The sequence below is a fragment of the Lepisosteus oculatus genome, chromosome 11 (genome assembly GCF_040954835.1).
Source record: "Lepisosteus oculatus isolate fLepOcu1 chromosome 11, fLepOcu1.hap2, whole genome shotgun sequence".
Classification (NCBI taxonomy): Eukaryota; Metazoa; Chordata; class Actinopteri; order Semionotiformes; family Lepisosteidae; genus Lepisosteus; species Lepisosteus oculatus.
Window position 1 is genome coordinate 23331286 of NC_090706.1, and position 26765 is coordinate 23358050.

Consider the following 26765-nt stretch of genomic DNA (forward strand, 5'->3'; position numbering starts at 1 on the left):
TTAGCATGTCAAGATAAGCTCTGGCTGTCCGCAAGCCTGTATACTGGACAAAGTGATTAGAAAATGTTTTTTTATGTTTTTCATCACAACATTTCTAGAGTGAATTGATAGACTCTTGCAGGAAACAATAAATGTTTAAAGTCCTATATTTTAATGGTAATAGTTATTTTAACATTACTTTAATGGAGGAACAAAATTGGGAAACAGGATGACATGCTTTCCACAGATCAAAGCACAATTTGGAAGCAGGATGACATGCTTTCCCAATTTTCCCACAGATCACTGGCATATGAATGAAATGGTAAATAGAATGAGCTTACAAGTACACAGCAGTTATTTGCAGAAAAATGTGAGGCAAGTGGGCATTTCCTATTGCTGTTTTCTGCAGCATATAGTAATTTCACAAATCGGGAAAACTAGGGAGTAAACAATAGAAGAGAGGGATCAACTACATAGAGCATAGTAACTGAAAAATGTGTCTGAACTTTTGGGTGACATAATTATATTCACATTAGTGTTGCTGCTTTTCTGGATATTTTAAGAGAATGATGAATCTCTCATAATGTTAAAATTATACAGTATAAGTCTAGATGTTGGAAATATTTGTAGTTGCTTGCTTGCAAGGTTCAAGACTCATTAAATTGACCCCAGATATTTTTGGGATACACTGTTCTGTAAGATACAATTTACAAGTAAAATTTAGCTGAAAGTTATAATCTAAAAGGATGTAATTCGCCCTATCCAAGCTGTTAGGTAGTTAGTAGCAAACAGATCTGAGGATCTCACCAAGCTGTTTCTTGGAAGAAGTCAGGGTAAATGGACTCCCACAGCCTGGTTGGCTACCTTGTTCCATGCTCCCATAATCCTTTGCATAAAGGAGTGCCTCCTGTTTTTAGTTTGAAGCTAACTTCCATAAAAACTCCGCTTGTGTCCCCTAGCTGATACTTTGCTGCTTCTTCTAAAGAAGTTAATTGGGTTAACTTTGCCATTGCCTTTGAATATTTTGAATACATGAATGTTCTGACCTCCTTTATCAGGACACAATGGATTACTCCCTTAGATAAGTATATTTTATTAATATTATAGCTGGTGTGCATTATGGATTGCAGGTATTTAATTATAAACAAAATAGCAAATTCTCAGATATAATCTTTTTTGCTATATTTCCCTTTTGTTACCCATTGGGATTGAAGGATGTCTTATTTTTTATGTTCAGTATGTAGTATTTTAATAAGCTAAAGTGGGCCTCTAGCATTCACACCACTGGTTCTTCTATAAAACCACATGAGATGTTAGATTATACCATAACTCCAATGGAGACAAGACCTTTTTTCCTTATTTCTGTTCATTTCCATTGCTCACATGAAATTAGGTACTGTAACCTTGCATTTTGTAACAAATATCCAGGTGCTGCAGATGTTAATTTTCTCTTTTAGATGTTTATGATCCTGTCGGGTGAGGCGGCGAACCTCAGGAACTGTGCTACTGCTGCTTCCGCAGATCGTTAATTAATCACAGGATTTATCCCAGAGTCGTTAATTAGCAACTGCTAGAAAAGCTTTGTCTACATTTAATGGGTCACAAGCATGATTCATGAGTGTAACAAGTGAAAGGGTTTTCCTCTTTGTCTACCTTTGCTTTCTGGGGCTACCTCACACTGTTTCAAAGCACATTCAGAGCTATTTGTGTTGGTCTTTTCCAATTGGCTCAGAAGGAACGTGAGGAGAAGCGCAGGCAGTTGTTTCCACTGTCAGAGGCTTCATCAGTTCCTGAGCCAAGTAGTGATGGTGATGGTGATGATGATGGTGATGATGGCAAGTAGGCTTGTGGCTTTCTCATTCCTTGTTGCCAGGTTACTGGGAAAGATCATTTTGTAGAAATAATGTTTTTGAAGAGATGTTGTCTTGAGAGACTGGAAGACTGATTGTCATGGCCTTTAGATTTGCATATTTCTTTCTGTATATTTTAACCACAGTGGCATTCATTTTTGAAGGAGTTCTTTACATAGAGTGGGCTATGTCTGTCATAAAACTCTAGCTAAAAAGTATTTTACTTGCCTTATCAGGGCTCAGTATGGTTCACTTATTTGATAAGTACTTTCAAAAAAGACACCTTGGGCTTCATACAGACAACAGAATTATTTGTGTTCAGCTTCAGTACATCACTGTACAACTTGCTAGAAATATTATCTCACCTACAGAGTAAACAGGCAAAGAGTAGGTATGCTCAGAATGCTGTCAAATAAATTAGATTTAGTCCAATTATACTCTCCATAGCATTCTAGATTTAATGTAAACATATTCAATCTGGGCTAATTACAGTAATTAATCCGTGTCTTAAGTGATCGTAAGAAGATCAATTATGAGAGGCTCTGAGAGAAGTGAACAACTTTAAAGTGAATTAATCTGATTTTCATTCTAGGATTCAGCACAACTACGTACAGTAAACTAAAGGCAAACACATATACAGGACTTCCCTAAACTCAAAAACCATACATCTTTTTGCAAGCAAGTTAGAAACAGAAGAGTTGTTTAGCTTTCATCCCCTTAAAGAGTTCATTTGGTAAATACAGGGCTCCATTTTTAATAAAGTCTCTTATACGTGCAGTGAAACACCAATTTCCATTTTTTTTGCCTGAGGACTATATTGCCTTCTGTGTGCAAGGTGACCTTGGGTCAGTTGCGGACTTGGTTAAAACCACCATGGTAGAAATAAAAAGGCTGAAAAGGACATTGTGTTAGTGTAACATATCCACAGTAACCCCTGAAATCAACAAAATGAAACTGTAGCAGTTCCCAGTTTTTTTAGAAGAAAAAGCAGGAAAGTTCCTTTACGATTTTGCATGTGTTCTTTTGTTTCTCTACATTTTGTCTCTGCTGCTACATTTACAGTATTGCCTGTACCTCTACTGCTTATTCACTTGAATTAAAACATGGATAGTTGTGCTGGTGTCACAGAATAAGCTTCCCAGGTTCCTTCGCCTTCATGTGAATGGAGGGATTGTGATGCAGCAAATACAAAAATAAACCCCTTTGTATGGACTGGATGCCTGAAGTATGGGAAACTCCCCATCTCCATTAATAACCAAAATATTTTGCACAGAAAATAAGGACATTAACACTTTGAGCACTGGAGTATACAGTAGGTTCAATATGAATTTGAAAATTCATTGCTCAGCATGTTGTTCATCAACCTCCTTTACTGCAACCTGTAAGTCAACAGCTTTGCTGTCCTTCCTATCCCAGAATGTCGGCTTATCCATCCTGTCTCACTTGTATGACTTAGGACCTTTCTTATTACTCCAGCTTCTTCAGTCTTGTTGTATTGATCATGAAATCCTTGTGTGTTACAACTCAAGGAGAGACCCCTAAATAAACACTTATCCCTCTGCCGAGGATTTGTCTGTGCACTTACCCTTAAGAGCATGATATTGACTCAGAGCAAGGAACTGCTGAAATTGCTTGGGAAGCAGTGTGGACGAGTAGTCAAATAATGGGTGGGACACTGCTGTTGTACCCTTGACCATAGCTTTTCCATTTACCAAAAATTGATTTGTGCACTGTTAAATTTTAGTAGGTTTCAGTCTGCTAAAAAGAGAATTAGGGCACGGGTTTGTCAATAACTTCCTACTGTGAAAGACATTTCAGCTGAAAATAAATTGGCATTTTCAGTTAGAAGTATTCCTTTGTAAGTGAATATTTCTTTGACTTGGAGAATTCTTTTACCATCAATCTACTTTCCCTTAGAGTCTGTAAATAGTTTAAATTACTTTTTACTTTTTTTTCCCTGAGATGGCAGCACACAGTACATATAGCATTTCAAAGGACCAAACAGAGAATATGCTGACGCCTCAAAACCTTTGTTTTAAACAAAATAATCATTGTTTACTTTCTTACGTTACAGAATTTAGCCCTGATTGCTCAAAGTACGTTTTAAGATATATTTGTGTGTATTTCTTTCCAATATGAATTGTACGGTGTAATTTTTACAGAATAATGTAAACCCAAGGGACGAGATATCAGCTTTACCATACTTGCATTAGGCAGGTAACCTGTATTCATCACAAAGCACAGGCTGTCTTCACAGCCAGACTGTATCAGCAAAAGGATGCTCCTTCTCAACAGCTATTGTAGAGGAGTCTTAGGGGTCCCAATTGTGCTAACATTTTATTTCAGAATCCAGTCCTTAGCTTTCTTAGTATTGTTCAGGAGAAAATCTGACGTGGACAAGAAAGGTGGTTCGCAATTTAAGGGACATTTAAACAGGTTTCTGCTATGCTGATCGCACAGAGAAATCTCCAAAAGCCCATTCTTTTTCTTACTCAGGCCTTTCATTTTGCAGCAGCTGGCATTCTTTTATGTCTGCTCGCTTTCGTGTTTGTTTGAAGTTGGTGTGATGCTGCTGGGTTTTATTTGTCGTCTGGTTTTATTAAAAGCAGATGTTTTATGTTGGGAACTGCCCGTCTTCCTTTAACGAGTCTGTGATACAAGTAATTAAGCAGCCCCTTTGCGTGGAGACAGGGTAGACGTGTGCGGAAGGCAGCGCATTCTTATGAGAGTCAGCAGCTTTGATCAGTCACACCTGTGATATGGAAGCAAAGACTGTTCAAAAAAGATTTCAGGAGTGCTTGCAGTTAGTATTTTATGCCGTTGAAGTTCGCATACTGTAAATGATTTACATCCTCTTTAAAGTTATTATTTCACTAAACAAGCATTTCACAAAATAGAGTTAAAAATCCAGATGACCTCATAGCCCTCCCGACTCAAGATTACCATTTTCAGACAAGCTGCACTGAAATTCTGATATCATATCATTGTATTCAAATTTGAGTGTCCGTAACCATGAATAACAGAGGAACATGCACTGTGACATCCACTTTGCACACATTCATCCATAGAGGTGGCACCAGAGTCAGGTAGGACCCGAACATGTAATTATGTATTTCTAGAGTTATATAATTCTAGATGTGGAACATTTCTATGGTTGCTTGTTGTGCAAGGTTCAAGGCTCATAAAAGTAGCCCCAGACAATCTCGGATATACTGTACTGTAAATGTGTTTTGAAGATAATGGTTACCTTAAGGTTGTAATCTAGGGAGGCCATTCAGGCCATAATGAAGTTAGTAGCTAACAGATCTGAAAATCTCACCCAACTGTTTCTTGGAAGGAGCCAGGGTATACGGACTCCTATACACAGTAACACGTCGGAATAACTTTTTTCACACTTCCACAACCCCTTGAAAACTTTCATTGGAAAATGCTTCTGGTTGCTAAAACCTATAATTATTTCAGCATTTTTTATTTTGTTATTATTGATTCGACAGTACTTAATGCAATCTCTAATCCTAGAGCTAAACAACATGTCTCCAGCTGACATGGACACAACTCAAACCTTCGACGCTCCGGCTGAAGGAGTCGGCCCAACGTCGCAGCCTCTATTTTCTTTGGTTGCTATAGTTGCAGCTTGGATTATGGCCATATTTTCAGAAGTGGAAAGGCTTGAGATAGAGCTCTCTATTTTGCCATTTCTGGATTCTCAATCGCAGTTCAGAGGAGTTACTATACTTTACCACCAGTTTCTGGAATCTGGCATCAGTGAGTGTTTGTCAAACCCTAGCCTTCAGCTGCACTTCTACTGTTATCTATTGCTTAAGTTAATATTCTATTTAACTGAAAGCAGTGTCATTTTTTTGTCTCATGAGTTTGTGTTGCAGCTGCAGTGAAAATGTTTGTTTTCAGTGTGCAAGAAATGTATACTTTACCAGCTTAGTCTCCACAGAAATAGCAAACAAAACAGCAAATTAAATGGGAGGTTCTGGACTGTTTTGCAGGCCTCACTGGGAAAAACAGAAGCATTCAGGCACAACAATTTTTCATCAGTTCGTATAAGTTCATGCTGAGTTGGGAAGAAGCTAACATTTAGTGGATTGGTTACAATTTTGAAGAAGGTTTTAGTAGGCTAGATGTTTCACCTTCAGTAACCTATAGAGCCAAAGGCAGGAATATGTACTCTTCTGCCCAGTTACAGTACCTCACCTTTATTAATACATCTGTCTGGTCTGTGAGTGCTATACGTTTTGCTGAAAAAATATCATTTTATGTACTCAGCTTGTTACAATGCTTTTTTCATTGACTGTAAGCATAATTTTGAAACAAATTGCACTGCATATTATTTTTTATCTTAAGCTTTTTATTTTTTGAATTTGAATACAGATTTATCTTCATTGTCACGTCCTGTACTTGTTTGTTCCCTCATATTTTACAATGTTAGGCAAAATTATTTGTAGGGATACTGAACATGCTATTATGTGCAACTTTTGTTTTTTCCTCAGACTTTGATGTTTTAGTTAATGTTCCTATAAAAGCAAAATAATGTGGAGATAGCCAGGCTCTCATCTTCAGATCAATATGGCCATGTCTTAGTCTCCCAGAAGTCATTTTTTGACATTGCTGTTTTCCACACTGCTCTCTGTTTGGTATTCCATTGTGGCCTGTTTTTATGTGGCCTGGCAATGATCTATCAGCCTTGCTTTGCAAACCACATGTCCTCTGTTTTTTAAAGATACCTCCTATGCTTCTGTTTTTGTCTCCACTGGGTGACTGGGATAAAAAGTTTAATACTTAATCGCATAAAAGGGCAGATTTGCTTGTGTCCTTAATTTTAACATAAATAACAGATGTAGATATGTCATACCTGTGTCATATGTATTTTAAATGGCACCTACTTGGAAAATTAGTTCAAGAGTAATATGGCTCGCTTATTAAATGTGTATTGCGGTGCATACTGTAAACAAATAATTAGTGAGAAAGCCATTTCAGGAAGTAAATTGATTGCTTAAGGCATTCTCCCACAAAACATTTTATTTTCTGCAGCTATTAATAAATAATAACATGTACTGTATTTGGGAGCACTCAAGCAAAATATGAAATAGCAAGCCATATCACATGAACACCAACAATGAAAATACAGTATGTTTCCCATGTAATATACTGTATATACAGTAGGTTTCACAATTATTCATTCTCTTCAGTCAGGGCACTGTAGTTTATTTATTTTTGATAAATAAATGTGCTTTATTTTAATTTCTATCTGGATGATGTGTTCCCAATTTAGCTAATGCTCAATTTAGTTAGGGTTGGGAATAAACCTAGGGATAAACAGGGCAGTGTGGTGGCTCTGTGGCTAGGGATCTGCACCTGTGGTTGGAAGGTTGCTGGTTCAAATCCCACAGCTGGCAGAAGAATCCTACTCCATTGGGCCCCTGAGCAAGGCCCTTAACCCCAACTGCTCCAGGAGTGCTGTACAATGGCTGTGCTCTGACCCCAGGCTCTCTCTGTGTCTCATGGAGAGCAAGCTGGGGTATGTGAAAAGATGAAAATCTAATGCAATAAATTGTATAGGACTCCTAAAGTGATGTTATGTTAAGGCTAAGGTTTGGAACAGAATTGTGCAGTAAGTAATGAACCTATGGATTTTACAGTGACCTTTTGATACCTAAGCTTATGATTTGTTAAGCATCTATGAGATTATTAGTATACAGTAAATGCAAAGATTGTTTGAGAGTTGCACTGTGGTAGCCTAATGAACAAAACATAGCAATGCACCACATGGAAACTGAACAGCTGATTTTGCATCAGGGATTCTTACTGTATTTGTGTAAGAAAGTTGTACAAATCATTAATATTCCATTTTAACAACATGAATGTTGTCCTTAGCCCTGTAGGTATCCTGCTTGGGAAATTGTTGATAATGAATAGGAATCACTTCCTTTGAAAGAAAACGTATCTCTTTGAGCTGTACATAAGGCTGAGATCTTCAGTCTGATCTGAGAGGTCAAGACGAGATATTGTTTCTGGTGATGTCTGTTAAAACGTGGCACTGTCCATTCTGTTTGTACTATGCCATCCAAACAGTGGGACCAGAGACTGAGAAAAACATTTCCTTACAAAAGTTGCTACAGGTTTCCTTTTAGCAATGCAAAAAGAAGTAATATATAATATAAAAAGAATATAAAGAGAAGTATTCTTCTCTTTACCATGGGAACAATAAACAAAGCAATCATACCATATAGATAAGAATAAAATACAAAATATGAAAAAGAACAGGTATGATACAGTAGGTAGACAGACAAATGAAAAATATCAGTGTGTACAGTTTAATAAATATTAGTCAATTCATAAAATAGCAGGAATTCCAAAACAATACATCTTGTGGAAAACTGAACAGATAAAAGATAAAACTGACTGTTAAAAGTATACAAGGCAAAGTAAAAAGAAAGAGTGGAATGTTTGTTATGGCTTGTTGCCTTCCCAGCAACATGTACAGTAAGCAAATTGAAGAACAATGAGCAAGGCCCTGCAGTGACACTGAGTAGGTGGATTGCCCACTGCAGGGGATTCACAAACAGGCACCTGGGGACTCCCGCAGGCTTTCCTCTTCCACTCCACTGTGTCAGGCCTCTCTGCATCTCCCATCGCCTGTCTGCCTGGAGACTGCACTCTCTCTGTGGGGGAGGAGCCAGGCATGGACAGCTCTCAACCTGCTTTAGTTCATTGCACCTTTACTTCTCCAGGACAGCTTTGTCGCTTGCGAAAGAAACAAGAAAAAGTGCTTCACAACAGAGAGGACACAGATTTAACCTTCAGGGCAATTTTGCATAACACTACACTGCATCGTCTTACGTTGATGAATTTTAGAAATATACGTCTTGTCTATTTAGCAATTTTTATCCACCAAATTCACAGAATATACTTCACAATGGAATTAATGAAAATACAAAATTTAGTTATTTCACCAATAAAAACAGATATTCAGCATTTTGTAATGAAAATGCTTGTGATGTATTTTATGGTGTTGAATTCCAAACTCGCATAATTTTAACCCTTTCTATATTAATATAAGTATAAGAATTGCAGTACGGCTGGATTCTCAGATGGATTACGGCAACAAAGAAATTAATTTCTGTGAAGAATGCTGCAAAGTGGCAGAGAATCCCCACACAATATCCCACACAAGTTGTGCGTGGGATTTTGTTTAAGGGTCTTCTTCAGATTTCACCTGCTAAGGGAGCAACTCACCATGGTTAGATTAACAATTGGGGTCTGTGATTACAGTTTTCTAAACAGACAGATTAAATTAGTGAGAGTGACAGTTAATTTTGAACAGCTCTAAAGTTAGTGTGTGAGCAAATGCTGTGCTTGGAAAAAAAGAATTACATGTTAAAGAAGTCTCTGATCTTTTTCCCTTTTTTCTCCCAAACCTCCTGCCAGGTTTCAATCAAACCTGAGAGACCCATTGCCCCACATATTTGTGTCAGAGGCTTTAGATAAACAGTGGAGGAAAGAGCACTGGAAATGTTCAGGGAAGGGGAAGTACAGTAGTACCACACCTTGTTACATGGAAAAAAATAACTTTGTCTTTGCGGACATTGCGTGATCAATCCAGGCTTGAAGGTTGATTTTCGTGCTGCTCTGCACATTGACAAGGTGAATGGTAACTCAGTAAGCAGTATCTGGATTTAGAGTTTTGTGTAGTTTAGCTGCTCTGCACAGATCACTGGGCTATGGTGTATCCCTGGTTCTCCTCTCCTACCACACAAAGAGGAAGTTCAGGCCTTATTTATTAAGCATTTATCTCAACATGAATAATATACTTTGGCTTCTTCTCTATGAATAATCTTGAGTTTCTACAATACCACACAGGAGGTTAATTTCTGTATTCACTGTCTTGCCAGGTCTTTGGTACACCACATAGTCAAGTGCTTTTTGATGTGGGTAAGGCTTTCTTTTTTAAATTGGCAGACAGGTATTTTTTATGAAGTATTGCTCAGAAACCGTGTTACTTTCTGTTATCTTCTTTGCTATTGTATCAATGTTGAAAAATACACTTTACAAAAATAAATGTATATTGTTGTTTTTACTATCTAACAGTTTAGTGTAATTCAGTGAAAGACCTGTCTCTGGTACACTGCTAAATGGTTTCTTATGAGTTAGGGGTTTGAGAATATTTCCTAACAGAATGCAGTACATCTGGTGAAGGCTCTGGAAGGAACTTTTTCTGTGTGCTTTTCTGTATGTTTACATTGAAACCTCACAAGGGTCTTCCATGTGAAGCAACAGAAGGAATGTCTCTGCTTTGGTGAGCAGAGTAACTTTTTCCATGTGATTAGAGAGGAGTGTAGAATAAATTTAGTTATCCATCTTTTTCTGACATGGAACATGATTAAAAAAAACTTCCTGTTGAGGGAATGAGTTCATATTTGTACTGTACTCCCCTTAAACAAAGAAAGGGTGATGAAAAGCAGCCATAAAACACAGAGATATTTTACTTGTTCCCTCAGAGCTCTGTTTGTGTTGGTTGCTTTCACTAAAAAGCTGTATTTTCTCCAGCAGGCCCTTTGGAACTCAAATTGTTTTTCTCCCAGCAGATTTATTCCTTTCCATGACAACTGACTTTTAACTATATGAAAAGGTCTCGGTTTATTCCCCTTTTAAGGTAGTGATGTATTGCAGGGGGATTAGTGGAGCACTGGTGTTTCTTACAGCCAGCCTTTGCCATTGTAATTTACACTTTATTGTGTTGACAGAATAAAAGAAACTAAAGAGGAGGTTTTTCTATAGGTCATACAGGCTACACTTTGTAGAATACTTTGTAATAAGGTTAGTAAATAGAAGCAGTTATGTACTCACTTTTGCTTGTGCAATCATTAAAAACTAACCCTGTCTTTAGATTGTCTTCTTTTAGTCCTCTAACTTTACAGCTCCTGGAAAATTCCCTCGGATTTTGGACATTTTGCAGTGTGAATCCTCACAATTTATGTCACAATTTATGACCTTTCTTGTACATATGCTACATAAAGCATATCATAAAGTACAGAGGAAAAAAAAGTAATGAACAGGTATTAATATCTTCGTTGCCAATTATTTCCATATAATTAGATGCAGTTTGGAATGTTTTATAAGCAGATTGGTTTACCATGATAACAATAAATTGCATTTTAAAAAACTGATGTTCACATTTAAAATATTCCAGATTTCTCCCCTATAAAGGCAGGGGCTAAAGGCTTCTGTACAGCTTATGTTGTTTTTCAAAGATTGTACAGCCTACAGACAAGGAAGTGATTGCTCCTTTAGACTGGTACTCTTTAAGGGTGAGAAATCAAAGGCACTTTGTCTAGCTGGAACACTGTATATAGGATAGTGTGAGAATGTGTTAACACCTGAGGCAGAAATTGTAAGTGTTATAGGGAGGCTTGCAAATTGAACAATACATTCTGTGTAAACTTTTAATGAACAGATTTCTTTTTAAGTTATTGAACTGGTAACTAGAAATGAACACATGGCATTTTGTGCAATCATGTAATGAATGGATTGCATTTTCTTTTTTTTTGGTGTTAAGAGAAAAATGTGCTGTCTTGGATTGTCACTTGAGCCTTTATTTTCTTGATCTTTCTGTAGAACATGTGTTGCTCAGAAATATGAAGTTATTGGTTTTAATTTATATAGCGCCTTTTATGACACATAATCTGTTACAGTCATATACTGTAGATGTTTAGAAGCATTGGACTTCACACACTATGGCATTCATTACCTAATTAATCAATTGACAGGAATATGTAGTTAGGAATCTTCAGACCTATGTGTTTGTCTTAATTTGTCACTGTGTCCACAGCACTCTTCTATGTGAAATGCTGGAGGGTGCAATATAAATGTGACATTTGTTGAGTGATGAGAGTGTTGTATAGTCACATAGTGCTTCCTCAGACTAGAAGACTTGTGCATGAAGCTCTTGGTGTTCAGTTTCAGTAGTCTCTTTCGTCCTGTTAAACACTTTGGGCAATTTGTGCCTGGAGGATGTTTATGGGATGCAGTGTTGATTGAATTATTGGCTTACAGATTGATGGGCCTTATTCAGCAGCGTGAGAAAGCATATTTAATCTGGCAGCCTGTTAAGTGGAGGGTGAGAAATAGATTTGATGGAATGGGGTGGGCTTTTTCATGTGGATGTGGTCGAGGTGCACCTGAGAGAGACAAGAGCGGGGAGAGACTGTCTTGAAGACAGAACTATCACAGGGCATTGCTGGTGACACAGACCTCAGGGTCCTGTCTGTTCTACTTAGCAATATGGTACATTCTATCTGAACATCACTTACAAGATGCGACAGGTGATTTCTTATGGTATGCACTTTGTGAAATATACAGAGCATTGCATCAGTAAACAGACTCATGCATTTGAACAGAATATGCTTGTCCTGCAATTACACATAGCACAAGCAAAGAATGTGAAATGCTGTACATGCTCTGTGGTTCCCCCCATTTTTATTATGCAGCGTCCTTGCATATTGAGCAGACAAGATCCTGTTCAACTGGTTTGTGGTATCACTATCCAGAGCGCCGAATAATTTGAGCTCACTGGAGTACATGTCCATGATTTGGCCAGCCAATGGCAGATCGATGACTTATTGACGTTCTATAGGTCTTTGCGTTGCAAGGGTAATAAAGTACAGGTGCGATCCAAAGGGAAAGAGTTTTATTACATAATCTGGCCATTTACCTGATGTGGATCCTGGTGAATTTGTGTAGGATATTCTCAACATATTAATGTGAAACCATTCCGATTAGTCCACTTCCTATTTTCCCCTTAAAGTAAGTAGATTCTGCACAGCAGTATGCTTCAGTCCCACAGAAAGGATTTGTGGCTTCCAGAACATGTATAACTGACAGTTAAGTTAACCCACTTACAGTATTACTACCAAATTACCTTTCCAGAATAAACTGATATTCTTTCAAATTTGGGTATTTCAGAAATTTCTCTCTTTTTCTGGCTTTATACAGAAAACAATATATTGGTGTTATTTTTGAGTAGAAGATGGAATTGCAATACAATCTTAATATTATGAGTTACCATTTTGCACTTTCAACTGTTTCTGATAATGGGATTCAGTGTTGTATTGTCCCTCAAAGGGTGACTGGTAACTTACACAGATCATTTTATAGCTGAAAAGAGAAAGTAATTTTTTACTTAATTGTGATATTTTTGTGGAATCTTTAATCAGGTTTACCCCAGTGATTCAATTTTATCATTAATGGAAAAGGGCTAGCAATCTTATGCACACAAATGCCTTTATTTACTTATAATGGGGATCTGTTAAAACATTGTGATCATTTTAGAGAACTTACAATCAAAAAAGGCAGAAATGATTCTTGTGAATTTTAGGAACATATACAGTATGGAACATAGGAAGTCTGGTTTTTTTGCTATAAGAAACACATGTAACAGAAAAAAAATGGTATGGATCTGCTTTTTTGATGTGGACTTTGTGTTTTCCAAGAAATGTAGAATACCTAGAACTCTGTCTTTCCCCCTGCAGGCTGGGGTGATCCGCACTGAGCAGGAGGAGTTCTTCATTGAGCCTATGGAAAAAGGAGCACATGTGACAGAGGAACATCAGGGTGGTAGGCCCCATGTGGTGTACCGCTCTTCTGCTGTGAAGAAGCCTCCTGCCAACTATTCCGCTGATTTCCACTCAAGAGGTAAGTCTCCCATTCTGTGCCACACACATGCCCCTTGTGGACACACACCAAAAGAAGACCAGGGAGAGTCGTATTTTACCTCATGTTGGTGGAATAATACTTTTGGAACAACATTGTAAATTGTAACCTGGGGTGTTGGTAAAACACATTTACTGTCTATCAGGGAAACGATAGCAGCACCATACTACAAGGCCAGAAATTGTTTTTCATGAACCTATTGTGCACATCCTTTTTGTTTGACTTTGAGGTCATTTTCTTTTGCTTCGTTGTTAATTTTGCTCATTCTTGTTTCATTCATTTGGCTTTTTAAAACCAAGCCCTTTATTACAGTCTTTTGTTTGCTGTTGTTGTTTTCAAAAATGAATGGGATCAAAGTGGTATACTGTACATCTTTGGCAAAAAGGACTCTTTGAAGCGCAGTTGTGTCTTGTAAATCAGATTTAGAGACAGGTGTAGTGTTACACAGTACTACTTACAGTTTTCCCATGGTGAAAATGGGAGCAATAGCAATATGGAAAATTTGTTGCTATGCGCTGTTGTTTAATTCTTTATTCCTCAACCATTTTGATTTCAGAGACTGGATGGAAAACTCTGTTGTCAACCTCTTAGACCTTTCATTTTCAACACCAGTTTTGCCTCTTTTTCTGGGATTAAAAAAATATTGCACAGTCTGTTTAGTACAGCTAGAAATCCACATAGATTGTTTGAGTGTATTTATTATTACTAGTCCAAATTTACAATGAACTTTTAAACAAAAAATGACCATTTCCAGTGAAACAGTAAGATTGCACAGTTATTAATTTAACAAATTCAATAAAAAATGAAGAGACTATGCCAAATATTCAAATATGTATCGGTCTGACAGCAGAAGGAGTGTATTATTAACTTTTTATGCACCTTCAGTTTGTGGAGCCAAGCTAATGAAGCAGAAAGCTGGTTTACTTTGAGTGGTGAGTGGAATTTTGTGAAATTCTGCTCCATTCCCATAGATTGAATGTAAATTAAATGTGTTTGTGTGCTTCTTTCACTTAAAAATGTTTTAAAAGAAATCTCCCATGAATCACTAAGGAGGCTCACATGGACTTGTGCCACTCCACAAACTTGTTGTTGAGAAGCACTGTTTTAAATTATTCAAATTAAGTTGTATTTTATTGTTGTAGAGTACAGATGCAGTTTCTGTACTATAATATACTAGAACAGCTTTCACTTTCTAGGAACCATTCCAGTAACCTATTGAAGGGGGCGTTTGCCAGCGTTTTGGGAAGATCTCCTCATAAAATATGTTCCATATGCCACAGTTATTTCCTGATAATTCACTTCCCTTCCCTACCCCCTTTAAAGCTGTCATCTTAGCTATCCGAGAGCTTAGGGGAGCTGGACTTCAGCAGACATCCTCTTTTGCCCCTGAGGGGACTGCAGGTCTACATTTGTTAGCTGCTCTGTAGTATCCCTGAAATGCTTTGAAACCTTCAACAGCAATGAGAAAGCACAGCATGAATGTAAATTGTGGTTGTTTTAACAAGGCTGTAAACTGTCAGGATTCCGAGAGATGTCAGAAAGGTGCAGAGGCATTTCATTATTGGCATAATGTATTCTTTTAGGCTTCTAAATACCATTCCCATTTTGTTTTTTTCTGTTTCATAATTGTATAAAAACATTTTTTTGGTCTTTTGTTCTTATTGCTCCTTGTTTTTGCCACTGAAAAAAGTGAGCTCAGCAACTTGCTGTGAGATCAAGAGAGGTCAAGAAGGACAGTAAATTGTACCCTTGAGTTTGGATTTCCATATATAGATCAAGTGCCTCTGTGTTCCAATTGGGAATATGGGGCACTTCGTTATCCAATGGTTTGTAGAAAAATGGAACTACACAGCCTTGTTGTTTAAGCCAATATTCTGGATTCTTTCAAGAATTTGCTGGGTTGGCTGCTTAAATCAATCAGCTACCAAATGAGCCTAAGTTACGAAATGGCCTCCTCTAATTTGTAACCTTTCTTATGTTCTGTCTTTAGTAAAGTAATGGCTTTGTGGTCAGTGTAGTCATTTTTTTTAAATAGTAAAAGGAAAAAAAAGAATATTATTGGATAAATCCAAGCTTTCATGGTGTTGAAAATGAATGGTTGTTGTGAAGTCAATGGGCTGTATTTTTAAAATGTGAAAAAGTGAATTAAGTGGATAATAGGTAACTTTAAAATATTTAGATAAAGTATAGACCAATGCTTAAATAATAATAATTATTAATGCATATAACTATTCAACATTGGTTTATTTCAAATTTCTTTTACATTCATTTTCATTTTTCAATTTTTTGCAAAAGGCAGACACAAGGCTTTTCGATGTTAACATACAACTGGTGAAATGTTGGACTAGAGCAATATGAAACCCCTTTTCCAGAAATATCATGTATGGGCAGCAGTCTTCATTGAAGTATTCCATGCAAAATGACAAACTGAATGAATCAGATAGAGTGATCTTAATTTGGCAATTTCTGATTATGTATTAAAGATTATTCACAAGCCTGTGTTTAAATATTAAAAAAACAAACTCCAATACAAATGATAATACAACAGCCAAACCAGATAAAGCACCAGTTTATACAGATCAAAACAGGAATTTTCAACTGAGTTCATGATGAACTCTAATTCCACTTGCCAATATTATAACAGACTGCATTAATTTGAGTGTTTGTTTAAACATGGATGATGCTAAAAATGTTATAATTGTTTTGTAAATTTTGATAACTTTCCCCTTTGCTAAATTTTTATATATATATACTGTATGTAATTTTTGTGGCCCCTTTGGAATGAGATCTTAGGACCCGTTTACCCTTTGATTTTTTCATATCTGCATAATTTGTGTACTTGAACTGCTGGTCGCAAGAGTGCTTCATCTGGACTGCATTACATATTTTATAACTGATGTAACCTTTGGCTGCACTTTCAACTGACTCCCCTTTGCTCCAAAATGTGAGTCAATGTAATGTGAGGCATTTAAGGTTTACATGAAGAACTTTTTTTCCTTGACAAATTTGGTCACTTTTGTGAATCTCATGTAATGTAGGTTATAGTACATTATTGATTTCTCATGCTGACTTTGCCGCAATGTAGCTATTCTGTGTTATTCCTCTCACACTCTTGAGATGTGAGATAGTGGTCTTGTTGATGGTTCTTGATAGAAGAACACAATTTTTTACTTTGCTAGACTGAAAAGGGTTGAGACTGGGTTGCTGAATTTAAACAGCAGTATAGGGTGAGCAAAAGGTAATTGTGCCAAATCTCAGAAACAAAAACAGATAAAAAGGTTTAGTTAACTTACTGTATTGTTTGTATAGAACACATTTGAACCTGCCAGGAAACAGTTACATTCTTGCATCAGCTAGAGTAATAGTATTTTTTAGGAAAACAGGCTACTATCAAAACCATATGCTTTTGCATTTTGGAATTTCTCTGGAATTATTTTTGCCTTTTCTAAGGTTTTCTTGCCTTGCAATCCTATGTGGTCTATAGCTGGTTTGTCAAGACATTCCAATTGTAAGTGCATTCCAATTTTAATGACTTTTTTCAATAGATTTTTTAAATATGTTTTTGTAGTATAAATTGTAACAACCACTAACCAGCCCAGACCAGCTCCGAAGAGGTCTAATCAGTCCCAGCAGGTGGGTGATAATTACAAACGCCGCCGCACGTGTTAATTCTCTTCAGACGTCTTACCGTGCGGCAGGCTGCATTATTTAAGCCGCTCTTACTCGCATATCAATGCTCGGTATTGAGTTCCCTACTTGTGGCTCTACCTAGCGTTTCTTGCACTTTGCCTTCTGGATTTTCTGACCTCATCGTCTTGCCTTCGGACTACGTTTCTTGCCTTGCCCCGTGGATTGTTTACTACCTGTGATTATTTTTGGTATCGACCCTGTTGCTCTTGTCCCGACCACGTATCTGTCTCTCGTTTTGGATTGTTCGCCACCAGTGCTGTTTACTGATCTTGACCTACCTTTCGCCTCCGGATTACGACCCAGCTCCTGGATAGCTCTGTCCGCCTACTCACCGCCCCAGGAATCCTGCATCTGCATTGGATCCTTTCATCACAACCCAGCCATCGTTACAGAATACCGAGCCAACAGTATGGATCCCGCGGATGCGCAAGCTCTTCGTTCTCTTCTCCACCAGCACTCCCAAGCTCTAACTCAGTTACAGCAGTCGGTTCAACTGCTTACCAATCACGTTGGCTGGCTTTCGTCCCCCCCAGCGCCCCCGGCACCTTCAACAGCTCCGCCTGCAGTTTCTTCCGCACAAGCCGCGGCCCCGCCCACCCCTCCCTCAACCTTACCGTTTGTTCTTCCTGAAAAATATGACGGTAATCCTTCTGGTTGCAGAGGCTTCATTACTCAATGTTACCTCTCTTTTCATCTGCATCCGGAGCGTTTTCCTACGTCGCAAGAACAGATTGGTTTTGCGATCTCCCTGTTGACAGGCAAGGCTTTAGATTGGGCTTCCGTTTTTTTTACCAGAGCTGACCCGCAACCCATGGATTTCAATGGCTTTGCGGAACGTCTTCAGGCACGTTTTTCGCAAAACAATCTGGACTTGGTTCACCTTCGGCTCTCGGCGATTCAACAGGGTGATAGACCTCTACAGGACTATGTGGAAGAATTTCAGTCTCTTGCCACAGAATCCGCCTGGAACCCAGAGGCGCTGGTTTGCCTTTTTTGTAAGGGTTTGTCAGAGGAGTTAAAGGATCACTTGGTGTTCATGCCAATTAACTCTCATTCCCTGGAAGCAGCAATCTCCCAGGTCCTGGAATTGGACACCCGCATCAAAATCCGGAAAGCAGACAGACTCACTGGAAGCAGATATGGTCCTCCTGAGGCATCGCTTCCTGCTTTGCCAGCTCTGCCACATGCTCCTCTTTCCCTTCAAGAAAAGGAAAGGCGCCGCCGGGAGGGACGATGTTTATACTGTGCCTCCCCTAACCATCGGCTTGCTGCTTGTCCTTCAAGACCTTCGTCTGCACCTCGTGCTCTACCGCAGCCTTCAGCTAAGGTTAGCAGTGCTGTTTTTTCCTCTGCCTCTTCGGGCACGCTGTTTCCGGCGGAATTGTCATGGTCTGATATTCATCTTCCCCTGTCAATTTTTGTTGATTCAGGTGCAGAAGGATCATTCATAGACGCTTCCTTCGTCCACCGATGGAATATCCCCGTGGTCTCTGTATCACCCCCCGTCAGCATCCTAGCCCTGGATGGTTCTCCACTCACCCCTGCTCAGGTTTCTCTACAAACCATCCCACTCTCTCTCAGGGTGGGGGCCACTCATACAGAAGAAATCTCATTTCTTCTCCTGGACTCGCCTGCATACCCGCTAATCCTGGGCCTTCCCTGGCTCAGGAAGCACGACCCCCACATCTCCTGGGCCAAGAATGAGATAATTGCCTGGAGTCATTTTTGCCATGCTAATTGTTGTCGTCTCCCTGTTAAGGTCTCCGCCGCTATTCTCCCTGTGGATGCTCTACCTTCCATTCCACCTCAATATATTCACCTGAAACAGGCATTCGACAAACAACGGGCTCTCTTGCTTCCCCCTCATCGAACTTATGACTGTGCCATCGATCTATTGCCAGGATCACTCCCCCCCAAGGGTCGCATTTACCCTTTAACCCAAAAGGAGAATCAGGCCTTACAGGACTACATTAAGGAAGCCCTGGACTCTGGTTTTATTTGCCCCTCCTCTTCTCCTGCCTGTGCTGGTTTCTTTTTTATCGAAAAGAAGGATGGCTCATTGCGCCCATGCATTGACTACAGGGGGCTGAACTCAATCACAATTAAACATCGCTACCCTCTGCCTCTAATTCCAGCGGCTTTGGAGTCCTTACGTGGAGCCACCATCTTTTCAAAACTGGATTTACGTGGGGCTTATAATCTTATCAGGATTCGGGAGGGGGACGAATGGAAGACGGCTTTTATGACTACGCATGGGCAGTAGTCCATGGTACACTATGAATACCAAGTCATGCCCTTTGGCCTTGTCAATGCTCCAGCTGTCTTCCAGTCTTTTATGAATGATATTTTTAGGGATATTATTGGTAGCTTTGTCCTGGTATATCTTGATGACATTTTGATTTTTTCTACCGACCCTCAGGATCATGTCCGCCATGTACAGGAGGTCTTGTCAAGATTGATTGACAATAGGCTCTATGCTAAGTTGGAAAAGTGTGTGTTCCATGTTTCCAAGATCCATTTCCTCGGTTACAGTATCTCTCCTCTGGGTGTGGCAATGGACTCATCGAAGGTAGCAGCTATTAACGACTGGCCAGTCCCGCGCAATCTAAAGCAGATACAGCGTTTTCTGGGTTTTGCTAACTTTTACAGGCGGTTCATAAGGAATTTTAGTTCAGTTGTTGCACCCATCTCTGCTCTAACTCGCAATCGACCTGGCCGAGGCAAGTGTTACACAGAGGCGGATAAGGCATTCCTACGCTTAAAGCACCTTTTCAGCACCGCTCCTCTTCTCCGTCACCCAGATCCCTCCCGGCCCTTTGTAGTGGAAGTGGATGCCTCTGCCTATGGGGTTGGGGCAGTCCTCTCCCAGCGTCAGGATGAAGGACAGGTTCTACATCCATGTGCCTTCTTCTCCAAGAAGCTCTCTCCTGCCGAAGTGAATTATGATGTGGGTAATCGCGAGCTCCTTGCAATCAAGCTGGCCCTTGAGGAATGGAGGCACTGGCTGGAGGGGGCTCAGCATCCTTTTGTTATTATCACGGACCACAAGAACTTGGCCTACATTCAATCGGCTAAACGCCTCAATTCTCGTCAAGCTCGCTGGTCTCTGTTCTTCTCGCGCTTCAACTTCATGATCACCTATACCCCTGGATCTAAGAATGGTAGGGCGGATGCACTTTCCAGGCTTCACGACCCCCCGGATTTGGATTATGCACCCGAACCGATAATTTCAACTGACCGTGTCGTGGCAGCAGTTCGTTGCTCGATTGAGGATCAAGTCAAGCGGGCCATGGACAAGACTACCATCCCCCTCCATTGCCCCGTGGACAAACTATTTGTGGTGGATAATTTACGTTCAGCGGTTTTACAGTGGAGCCATGATTCACGGTTCGCAGGCCACCCTGGGGTCAAACGTACGTTGGATCTCCTGAGTAAGGACTTCTGGTGGCCTACCATGAGGGCGGATGTAGCAGAATATATTCGAGCATGTCCTACCTGTGCCAGAACCAAGACCCCGCGTGCCAGAAAGATGGGTCTCTTGCACCCCCTCCCGGTCCCCTACCGCCCTTGGTCTCACATAGGGGTGGATTTCATCACGGATCTCCCCAACAGTCAAGGTAATACGGTTGTCATGGTGGTCTCGGATCGATTTTCCAAATCAGCCCACTTTGTTCCGCTTTCAGCCTTACCCACGGCCCAGGAGATGGCAATGTTGTTTGTCCAGCACATATTTCGTCTTCATGGTTTGCCCAGGGATGTGGTCTCAGACAGAGGTCCCCAGTTTATCTCGGCCTTTTGGAAAGCTTTTTGTCAAGCCCTGGGTACTCATGTGTCCTTAACGTCGGGATATCACCCTGAAGCCAACGGGCAGGTGGAGAGAACTAATCAGACGCTCCTGGCTTTCCTTAGAGCCTTCACTTCATCTTCCCAAGATGATTGGTCATCTTTACTTCCTTGGGCAGAGTACGCTCATAACTCCCTTACATCCTCCTCCACAGGCATCTCCCCCTTCCTTTGCTCCTTAGGCTACCAACCTTCCCTCATCTCAGACGCCCCTCTGGTTACGACAATTCCTTCTTTGAGACAATACATCTCGAAGTTAAGAAGGATCTGGAAGGTGGCTAGGACATCTCTCCTCAAGTCTACTCAGCGCCAGGCCGCTTTTGCCAACAGACGTCGTAGACCTGCCCCTAGGTTCAGGAAGGGTCAGTTCGTCTGGCTGGCCACAAAGAATTTACCCTTGCGCCTATCCTCCAAGAAGCTAGGTCCCAAGTATATAGGCCCTTTCCGGATCCTCTCTCGAATTACACCGGTCACCTACCGACTAGCGCTCCCCCCCACTTTCAGAATCCATTCTGCCTTCCACGTCTCTCTTCTGAAACCATTTCACCGTTCACCCCTGGTGGCCCCTCCTGCTCGTCCTCCACCTCCTCGTACTGTTCAGGGGCGTCCGGCGTATACTGTTAATAAGATCCTGGACTCGAGATGGCACTGTAATACTTTGCAGTATCTTGTGGATTGGGAAGGGTATGGACCAGAGGACAGATCTTGGGTTCCAGAAAGGGATATTCTCGATCCAGCGCTCATCACTGACTTTCATCGCAATTTTCCCCAGCGACCATCTCGGGCGTCGGGAGCCGCCCGTGAAGGGGGGGGTACTGTAACAACCACTAACCAGCCCAGACCAGCTCCGAAGAGGTCTAATCAGTCCCAGCAGGTGGGTGATAATTACAAACGCCGCCGCACGTGTTAATTCTCTTCAGACGTCTTACCGTGCGGCAGGCTGCATTATTTAAGCCGCTCTTACTCGCATATCAATGCTCGGTATTGAGTTCCCTACTTGTGGCTCTACCTAGCGTTTCTTGCACTTTGCCTTCTGGATTTTCTGACCTCATCGTCTTGCCTTCGGACTACGTTTCTTGCCTTGCCCCGTGGATTGTTTACTACCTGTGATTATTTTTGGTATCGACCCTGTTGCTCTTGTCCCGACCACGTATCTGTCTCTCGTTTTGGATTGTTCGCCACCAGTGCTGTTTACTGATCTTGACCTACCTTTCGCCTCCGGATTACGACCCAGCTCCTGGATAGCTCTGTCCGCCTACTCACCGCCCCAGGAATCCTGCATCTGCATTGGATCCTTTCATCACAACCCAGCCATCGTTACATAAATAGCTTTTGTGATATGAAGTTTATTGAAATTAAAGGTGTCACTCTCTATGCCTTTGGACTTCTTTCTCCTACAGATAATGTTTTTTTAAATGTGGATAATCATATTTATATTGTCTTATATACTGTAAGTGTAAAGTTGTTTGTGTTGGTTTGGGTTTTGCGCTGTAGAGCTTATAAATACATTTTCAGCTATGTACTGTATATTCCAAAATATTTTAACATCTCTAGTCTTTACAAAATATTCTTTCTAAAAGGTGAGAGATTTTTTAGAGTTTTTTAGACTTTTCAAGGGCTGTTATGGCATCCTGAGTGATGAATTATTTCCTTTACATTTCATGGAAATTCTTACTTTGTTCCCATATACTGTACAGTATATGTGAACATTAAATTTGTTACATTTTGTCTAGGAAGCACATGGTTTCATATAAGTTCATGAAATTTTAAGTACAAGTATACTTGTTTCATAACCTTTCACTTAGAATAGAATAACAGAAATGACCTCACAAGTGACAAGACAGCTGGTGTTTGCATCACAGATGCATTACTGAAGCCACTCTCTAGTTTAGTGGCAGTGGCTGGCAGATGTGAAACACACCAACAGAAAGCACAGTTCAGACTCCAGGAAGCTACTGAACTACTGCACACATGACAGGTAGAGATGCATTACCTGCTGCTAGCTGAGTGTTCTCATATCTCTGTGAACATCTAACAGAAGCAGCGTTGTGATGTGATGCAGCTGTAATCGCTGTTGGAGATGGACTGATGCTGCTATTAGTGGTGTTATCTCAATTTATGCCGTGGACAGTAGCTGTGCATTTACAAAATCAACTTAGTTTTGAAAAAGTTATCATTGAAACTTCACTTAGTGATAATAATGCACAGTTGTAATTCAGTACAGTGTAAAATAGAGAAAAACAATGGTAATATTTTTACGTCACTTAAGCCAGATGAATTATAGGACCCAACACGGTGACTAATAGATCTCAATGAAAGCAAAGGGAATCTTAGTTTACTTATCCAAATCGCGTTCAAAAGTCGTGGTCAAATACGGGTTCGCTAGTCAGGAAGCCAAAGGTTCAGAAGCCAAGAACTTAAAAAGGAAATCTCAAAACAGAGACGAGGAGCTCCACTTGGTGTAAACCAATACTAAGCTTTGAGGTGAAGGTGGTGAGGGTTTAAGTATTCCAGGATGTAGTGGGTGCAGTGATAAAGGAAAGGATGGATTGGTTGATTAGTTAATACGGTGGCGTTTGCAGAAATTGGATAAGACTGAAGTCTTATTAGGAATAATGCGGGTTCAATTGCGGGAGTTGCGTAGGGTTGGATTCTGATTGTGATTGACAATAGCTATGACAATAGCTTTTCCTAAAAATACAGGGTGTGATAAATTCAATTTGAAATTAGCAAGAAAAGGGGTTATAAGACCTTTGATTGCCCTGCTCAGAAGTCTCACCTTGTATTCTTTACTTGCAGTTTAACAGCTGTGAGAAGTAAAATGAAATGACAAGAAGTCAAAGATCAAGATCAAGTAAAAAGACAGAAAGAAATCAGTTGACGTTTCTATAGAAACAAATGTGGTTGTAGTCTTTCAAGGATCATATATATTATTGAAATCATTCTTTTATATAATGTTGGGTGTTGGATGGTGCAAATGCAATCAGATCTCTTCTGGTGTTTTTCTGAAGCTCTAGAAAACAGAGCTTCAGAAAAACACAAACACAAACACAACTACACAGCATTTAGATTGCCCTTTGAAGCTGTCTATTAGCTAATGAAAAGCAGGAATCAACTGCCCAAGTTGAAAAGATGAAAATATTTGCTTTATTGGAATTGGATTTTCACATTCCTCATGCAATTACAGAAGCACTGGCTCGGCTTCTGGACTGGACAATGTTAGCCTTCTTTGTGTGTAACTCTCCTGGGCATCCATTTTCAACTCCAGCATCTTGCTCAGGACTGCTGGACTTATTGTGTGGGGATTATAGCATGTTGGCACTGGCCACCAGTGATCTGAAACTGTAAAAACATAAGAATTAAAAGCTGACAGCTGGGTGGTGTTTTATTTTTCTGTGAAATTTCTTAATCTTCCCTTTGTCTGTTGAAAAAAAGTGTGAAGCAGTCTGCAAAGGACAGAATGTTTGAAGACAATATATAATATGATTAACATGTTTAATTTTTCTTAAAATATCAGTCCACTACAGAACATTGGAATTACCCATCTCTGGTAACTCATGATTCTGTACGGTATCTTGAGCTATTGTTGAAAGTTAAGTGTTTTGCTTGGTGCTGACCATACAGATCATTGTGAAATTGACTACCACACTTCTTACTTGCTTCTACAAAGCCCTGTTGACTTTTGTGATCCTGCAGTAATGGACAATTGTTACCTGTGTACCAAACACCCTGGATTTTTACATCAGGGGGTTACTAATACAAAGTATGATGTCTCATATTTAAACTAAACATAAAAACTGGTAAATCCCCCTGCTTTGTATTTGTGGTTGTTTGTTTAGTATTGCAATTGAGTGGGCTTAAGTGTCCCCTTCAATTATATTGAAAATTCTGTTTTCTACTTTAGTGTAAACAGTGTTGCAATAAAAGGAAACTGAGCAAAAACTGTACTTTTGATTTGAAGATTTGAAAAGTATTCATGTTCTAAGAATTAAAGTGGTACTCACATTAAAAGTACAGTAAATGTACTGTGAATGAGCCAGCAGCCATATCACCCTGCAACTCACAACTGGCAAAAGTTTGGAACAAGATTTAATATTTAATGCATTACTTTATATGAAACCAATGTAGATATTTAAGTGAAAGAGTGATATGCCTAGCTGGAGAGTCTTGGACGTATTGCATCTTGCTAAGAAGAGTGTTCATGAGTCCAAGAGTTGCAGAAATCAGGCCTTGATGTTATAAATGCATGAATCAAGCAGTAAACATCAGACATTGGTAGGAATAACCTAATATGGGTAATAATTCTAAAGTAAAAAAAGAGGTCTTAATCAAAGTTTTCATGTGGAGCTCAGAAGATAGGAGGGGATCAAGTATGACTTCCAGATTCCTGAGTATGGCTGATGAGTAAATGAAGAAGCCATCTACCACTACAGTTAAACTCTCCAGCTTTTCCAGCTGGCATTTTGTGCGCACCAATGAAATTTCTGAAATTGTGAAAATAAAATTAAAATATTTGTTAAAATGATGTGCAATGATGCAGAATATGCTCTCAATCTTCCCACTCTATACATGCTCATAGACATTTCTCTCATCACCAGCCTCTCCAATTTTAAGGATGTTGGATATTTTTCTATAAAATCAGGCAAGACACTCATACAATTTTAAAACAGAATAGTTTGAAAGCAGTTTGGTGTTTGCTTCTATTACACCAAAGAAAAGAAATCACAAAGCCTACTTTCCTCTAGTTTGTTTTAATCTTCTGGGGCTCAGTACCCTACAAAACATCACTGTCAGAGTCTTCTGGGAATAACCCAGAAAACAGGCTGGTGACTTGCTCTTGAATTTATGCTGAAAGCCTTATTATTTTGTGACAGGCCTCTGCACACCTTAGAACAGCAGGTCAGAATGAACAAATGTATTAAAGGTGTATTAAAAGTTATTTTGTTTTAACATGCTTTGCAGATTTGTGTACTGTACCTTGTCTAGCAGACAGTGATGTGTGTCTTGTTCTTCAGCAAGTCAGCTGCCATGCATTTCCTGAGGCAAAGAAAAGACTTCAGGTGAAGAGGTAATGTAAAGACAGATCAGTTGGATTGGGGATGCCTGCAGTGCCACAAATGAGGGCTTAAAGTATATGTGCATTGAGCACCTTTCTGTCATTGCTTTGCAGCCCTTATAAAAGAAATACTCTATATATAATTGCTTTTCCAAATATAAATTCCAAAAAGCTATCAGCTTATGAAAAAGGAAGCACCCCCTAAGATCAAAGATGAAAAAGTGACTAATTATTTTACAGAAGTTAAAAAAAAAGTATTCATTGGAAATGTCCAGGTACAGCATGGTGCCAAGCAGACAGTGAGAGCTCCATAATCTTGAACTCTTCTAAGGGTGTGGACTCAAAGCCTATTCTGTGCGATTCACCATTCTGAAATTAACTAACTATAAAACCAACAAAACCACCATTAAAGTGTGCTAAAATATTAACGATTCTGAATAAAATTTGTTTCAGACACATTTCAGACACTTTTTTCAGTGCACAGGTGAAAAACAACAGCCTGTTAGAGTCCAGCTCAGCCTATGGCAAACTAGTAGTTAAAAAAATCAGACAACCAACTCTGCAATACATTACTGTGGTGAGCTGTTTGAGTCCATGTTGTATTTGTTCAAGTGAAAAATGAACTT

At 39.6% G+C, this 26765-nt stretch overlaps 1 protein-coding gene across 2 annotated transcripts in view; it reads left to right on the top strand.

The window, feature by feature from the left end:
- The window catches only part of adamts2a (ADAM metallopeptidase with thrombospondin type 1 motif, 2a), a 189621-nt gene that overhangs the window by 49211 nt on the left and 113645 nt on the right, over positions 1-26765 (top strand). For both annotated transcript variants that reach the window (XM_015349607.2, XM_015349608.2), the window contains exon 3: positions 13370-13532. In XM_015349607.2, coding sequence (XP_015205093.2) covers positions 13370-13532 — 163 coding nt within the window. The remainder of the gene's footprint in view (positions 1-13369; positions 13533-26765) is intronic.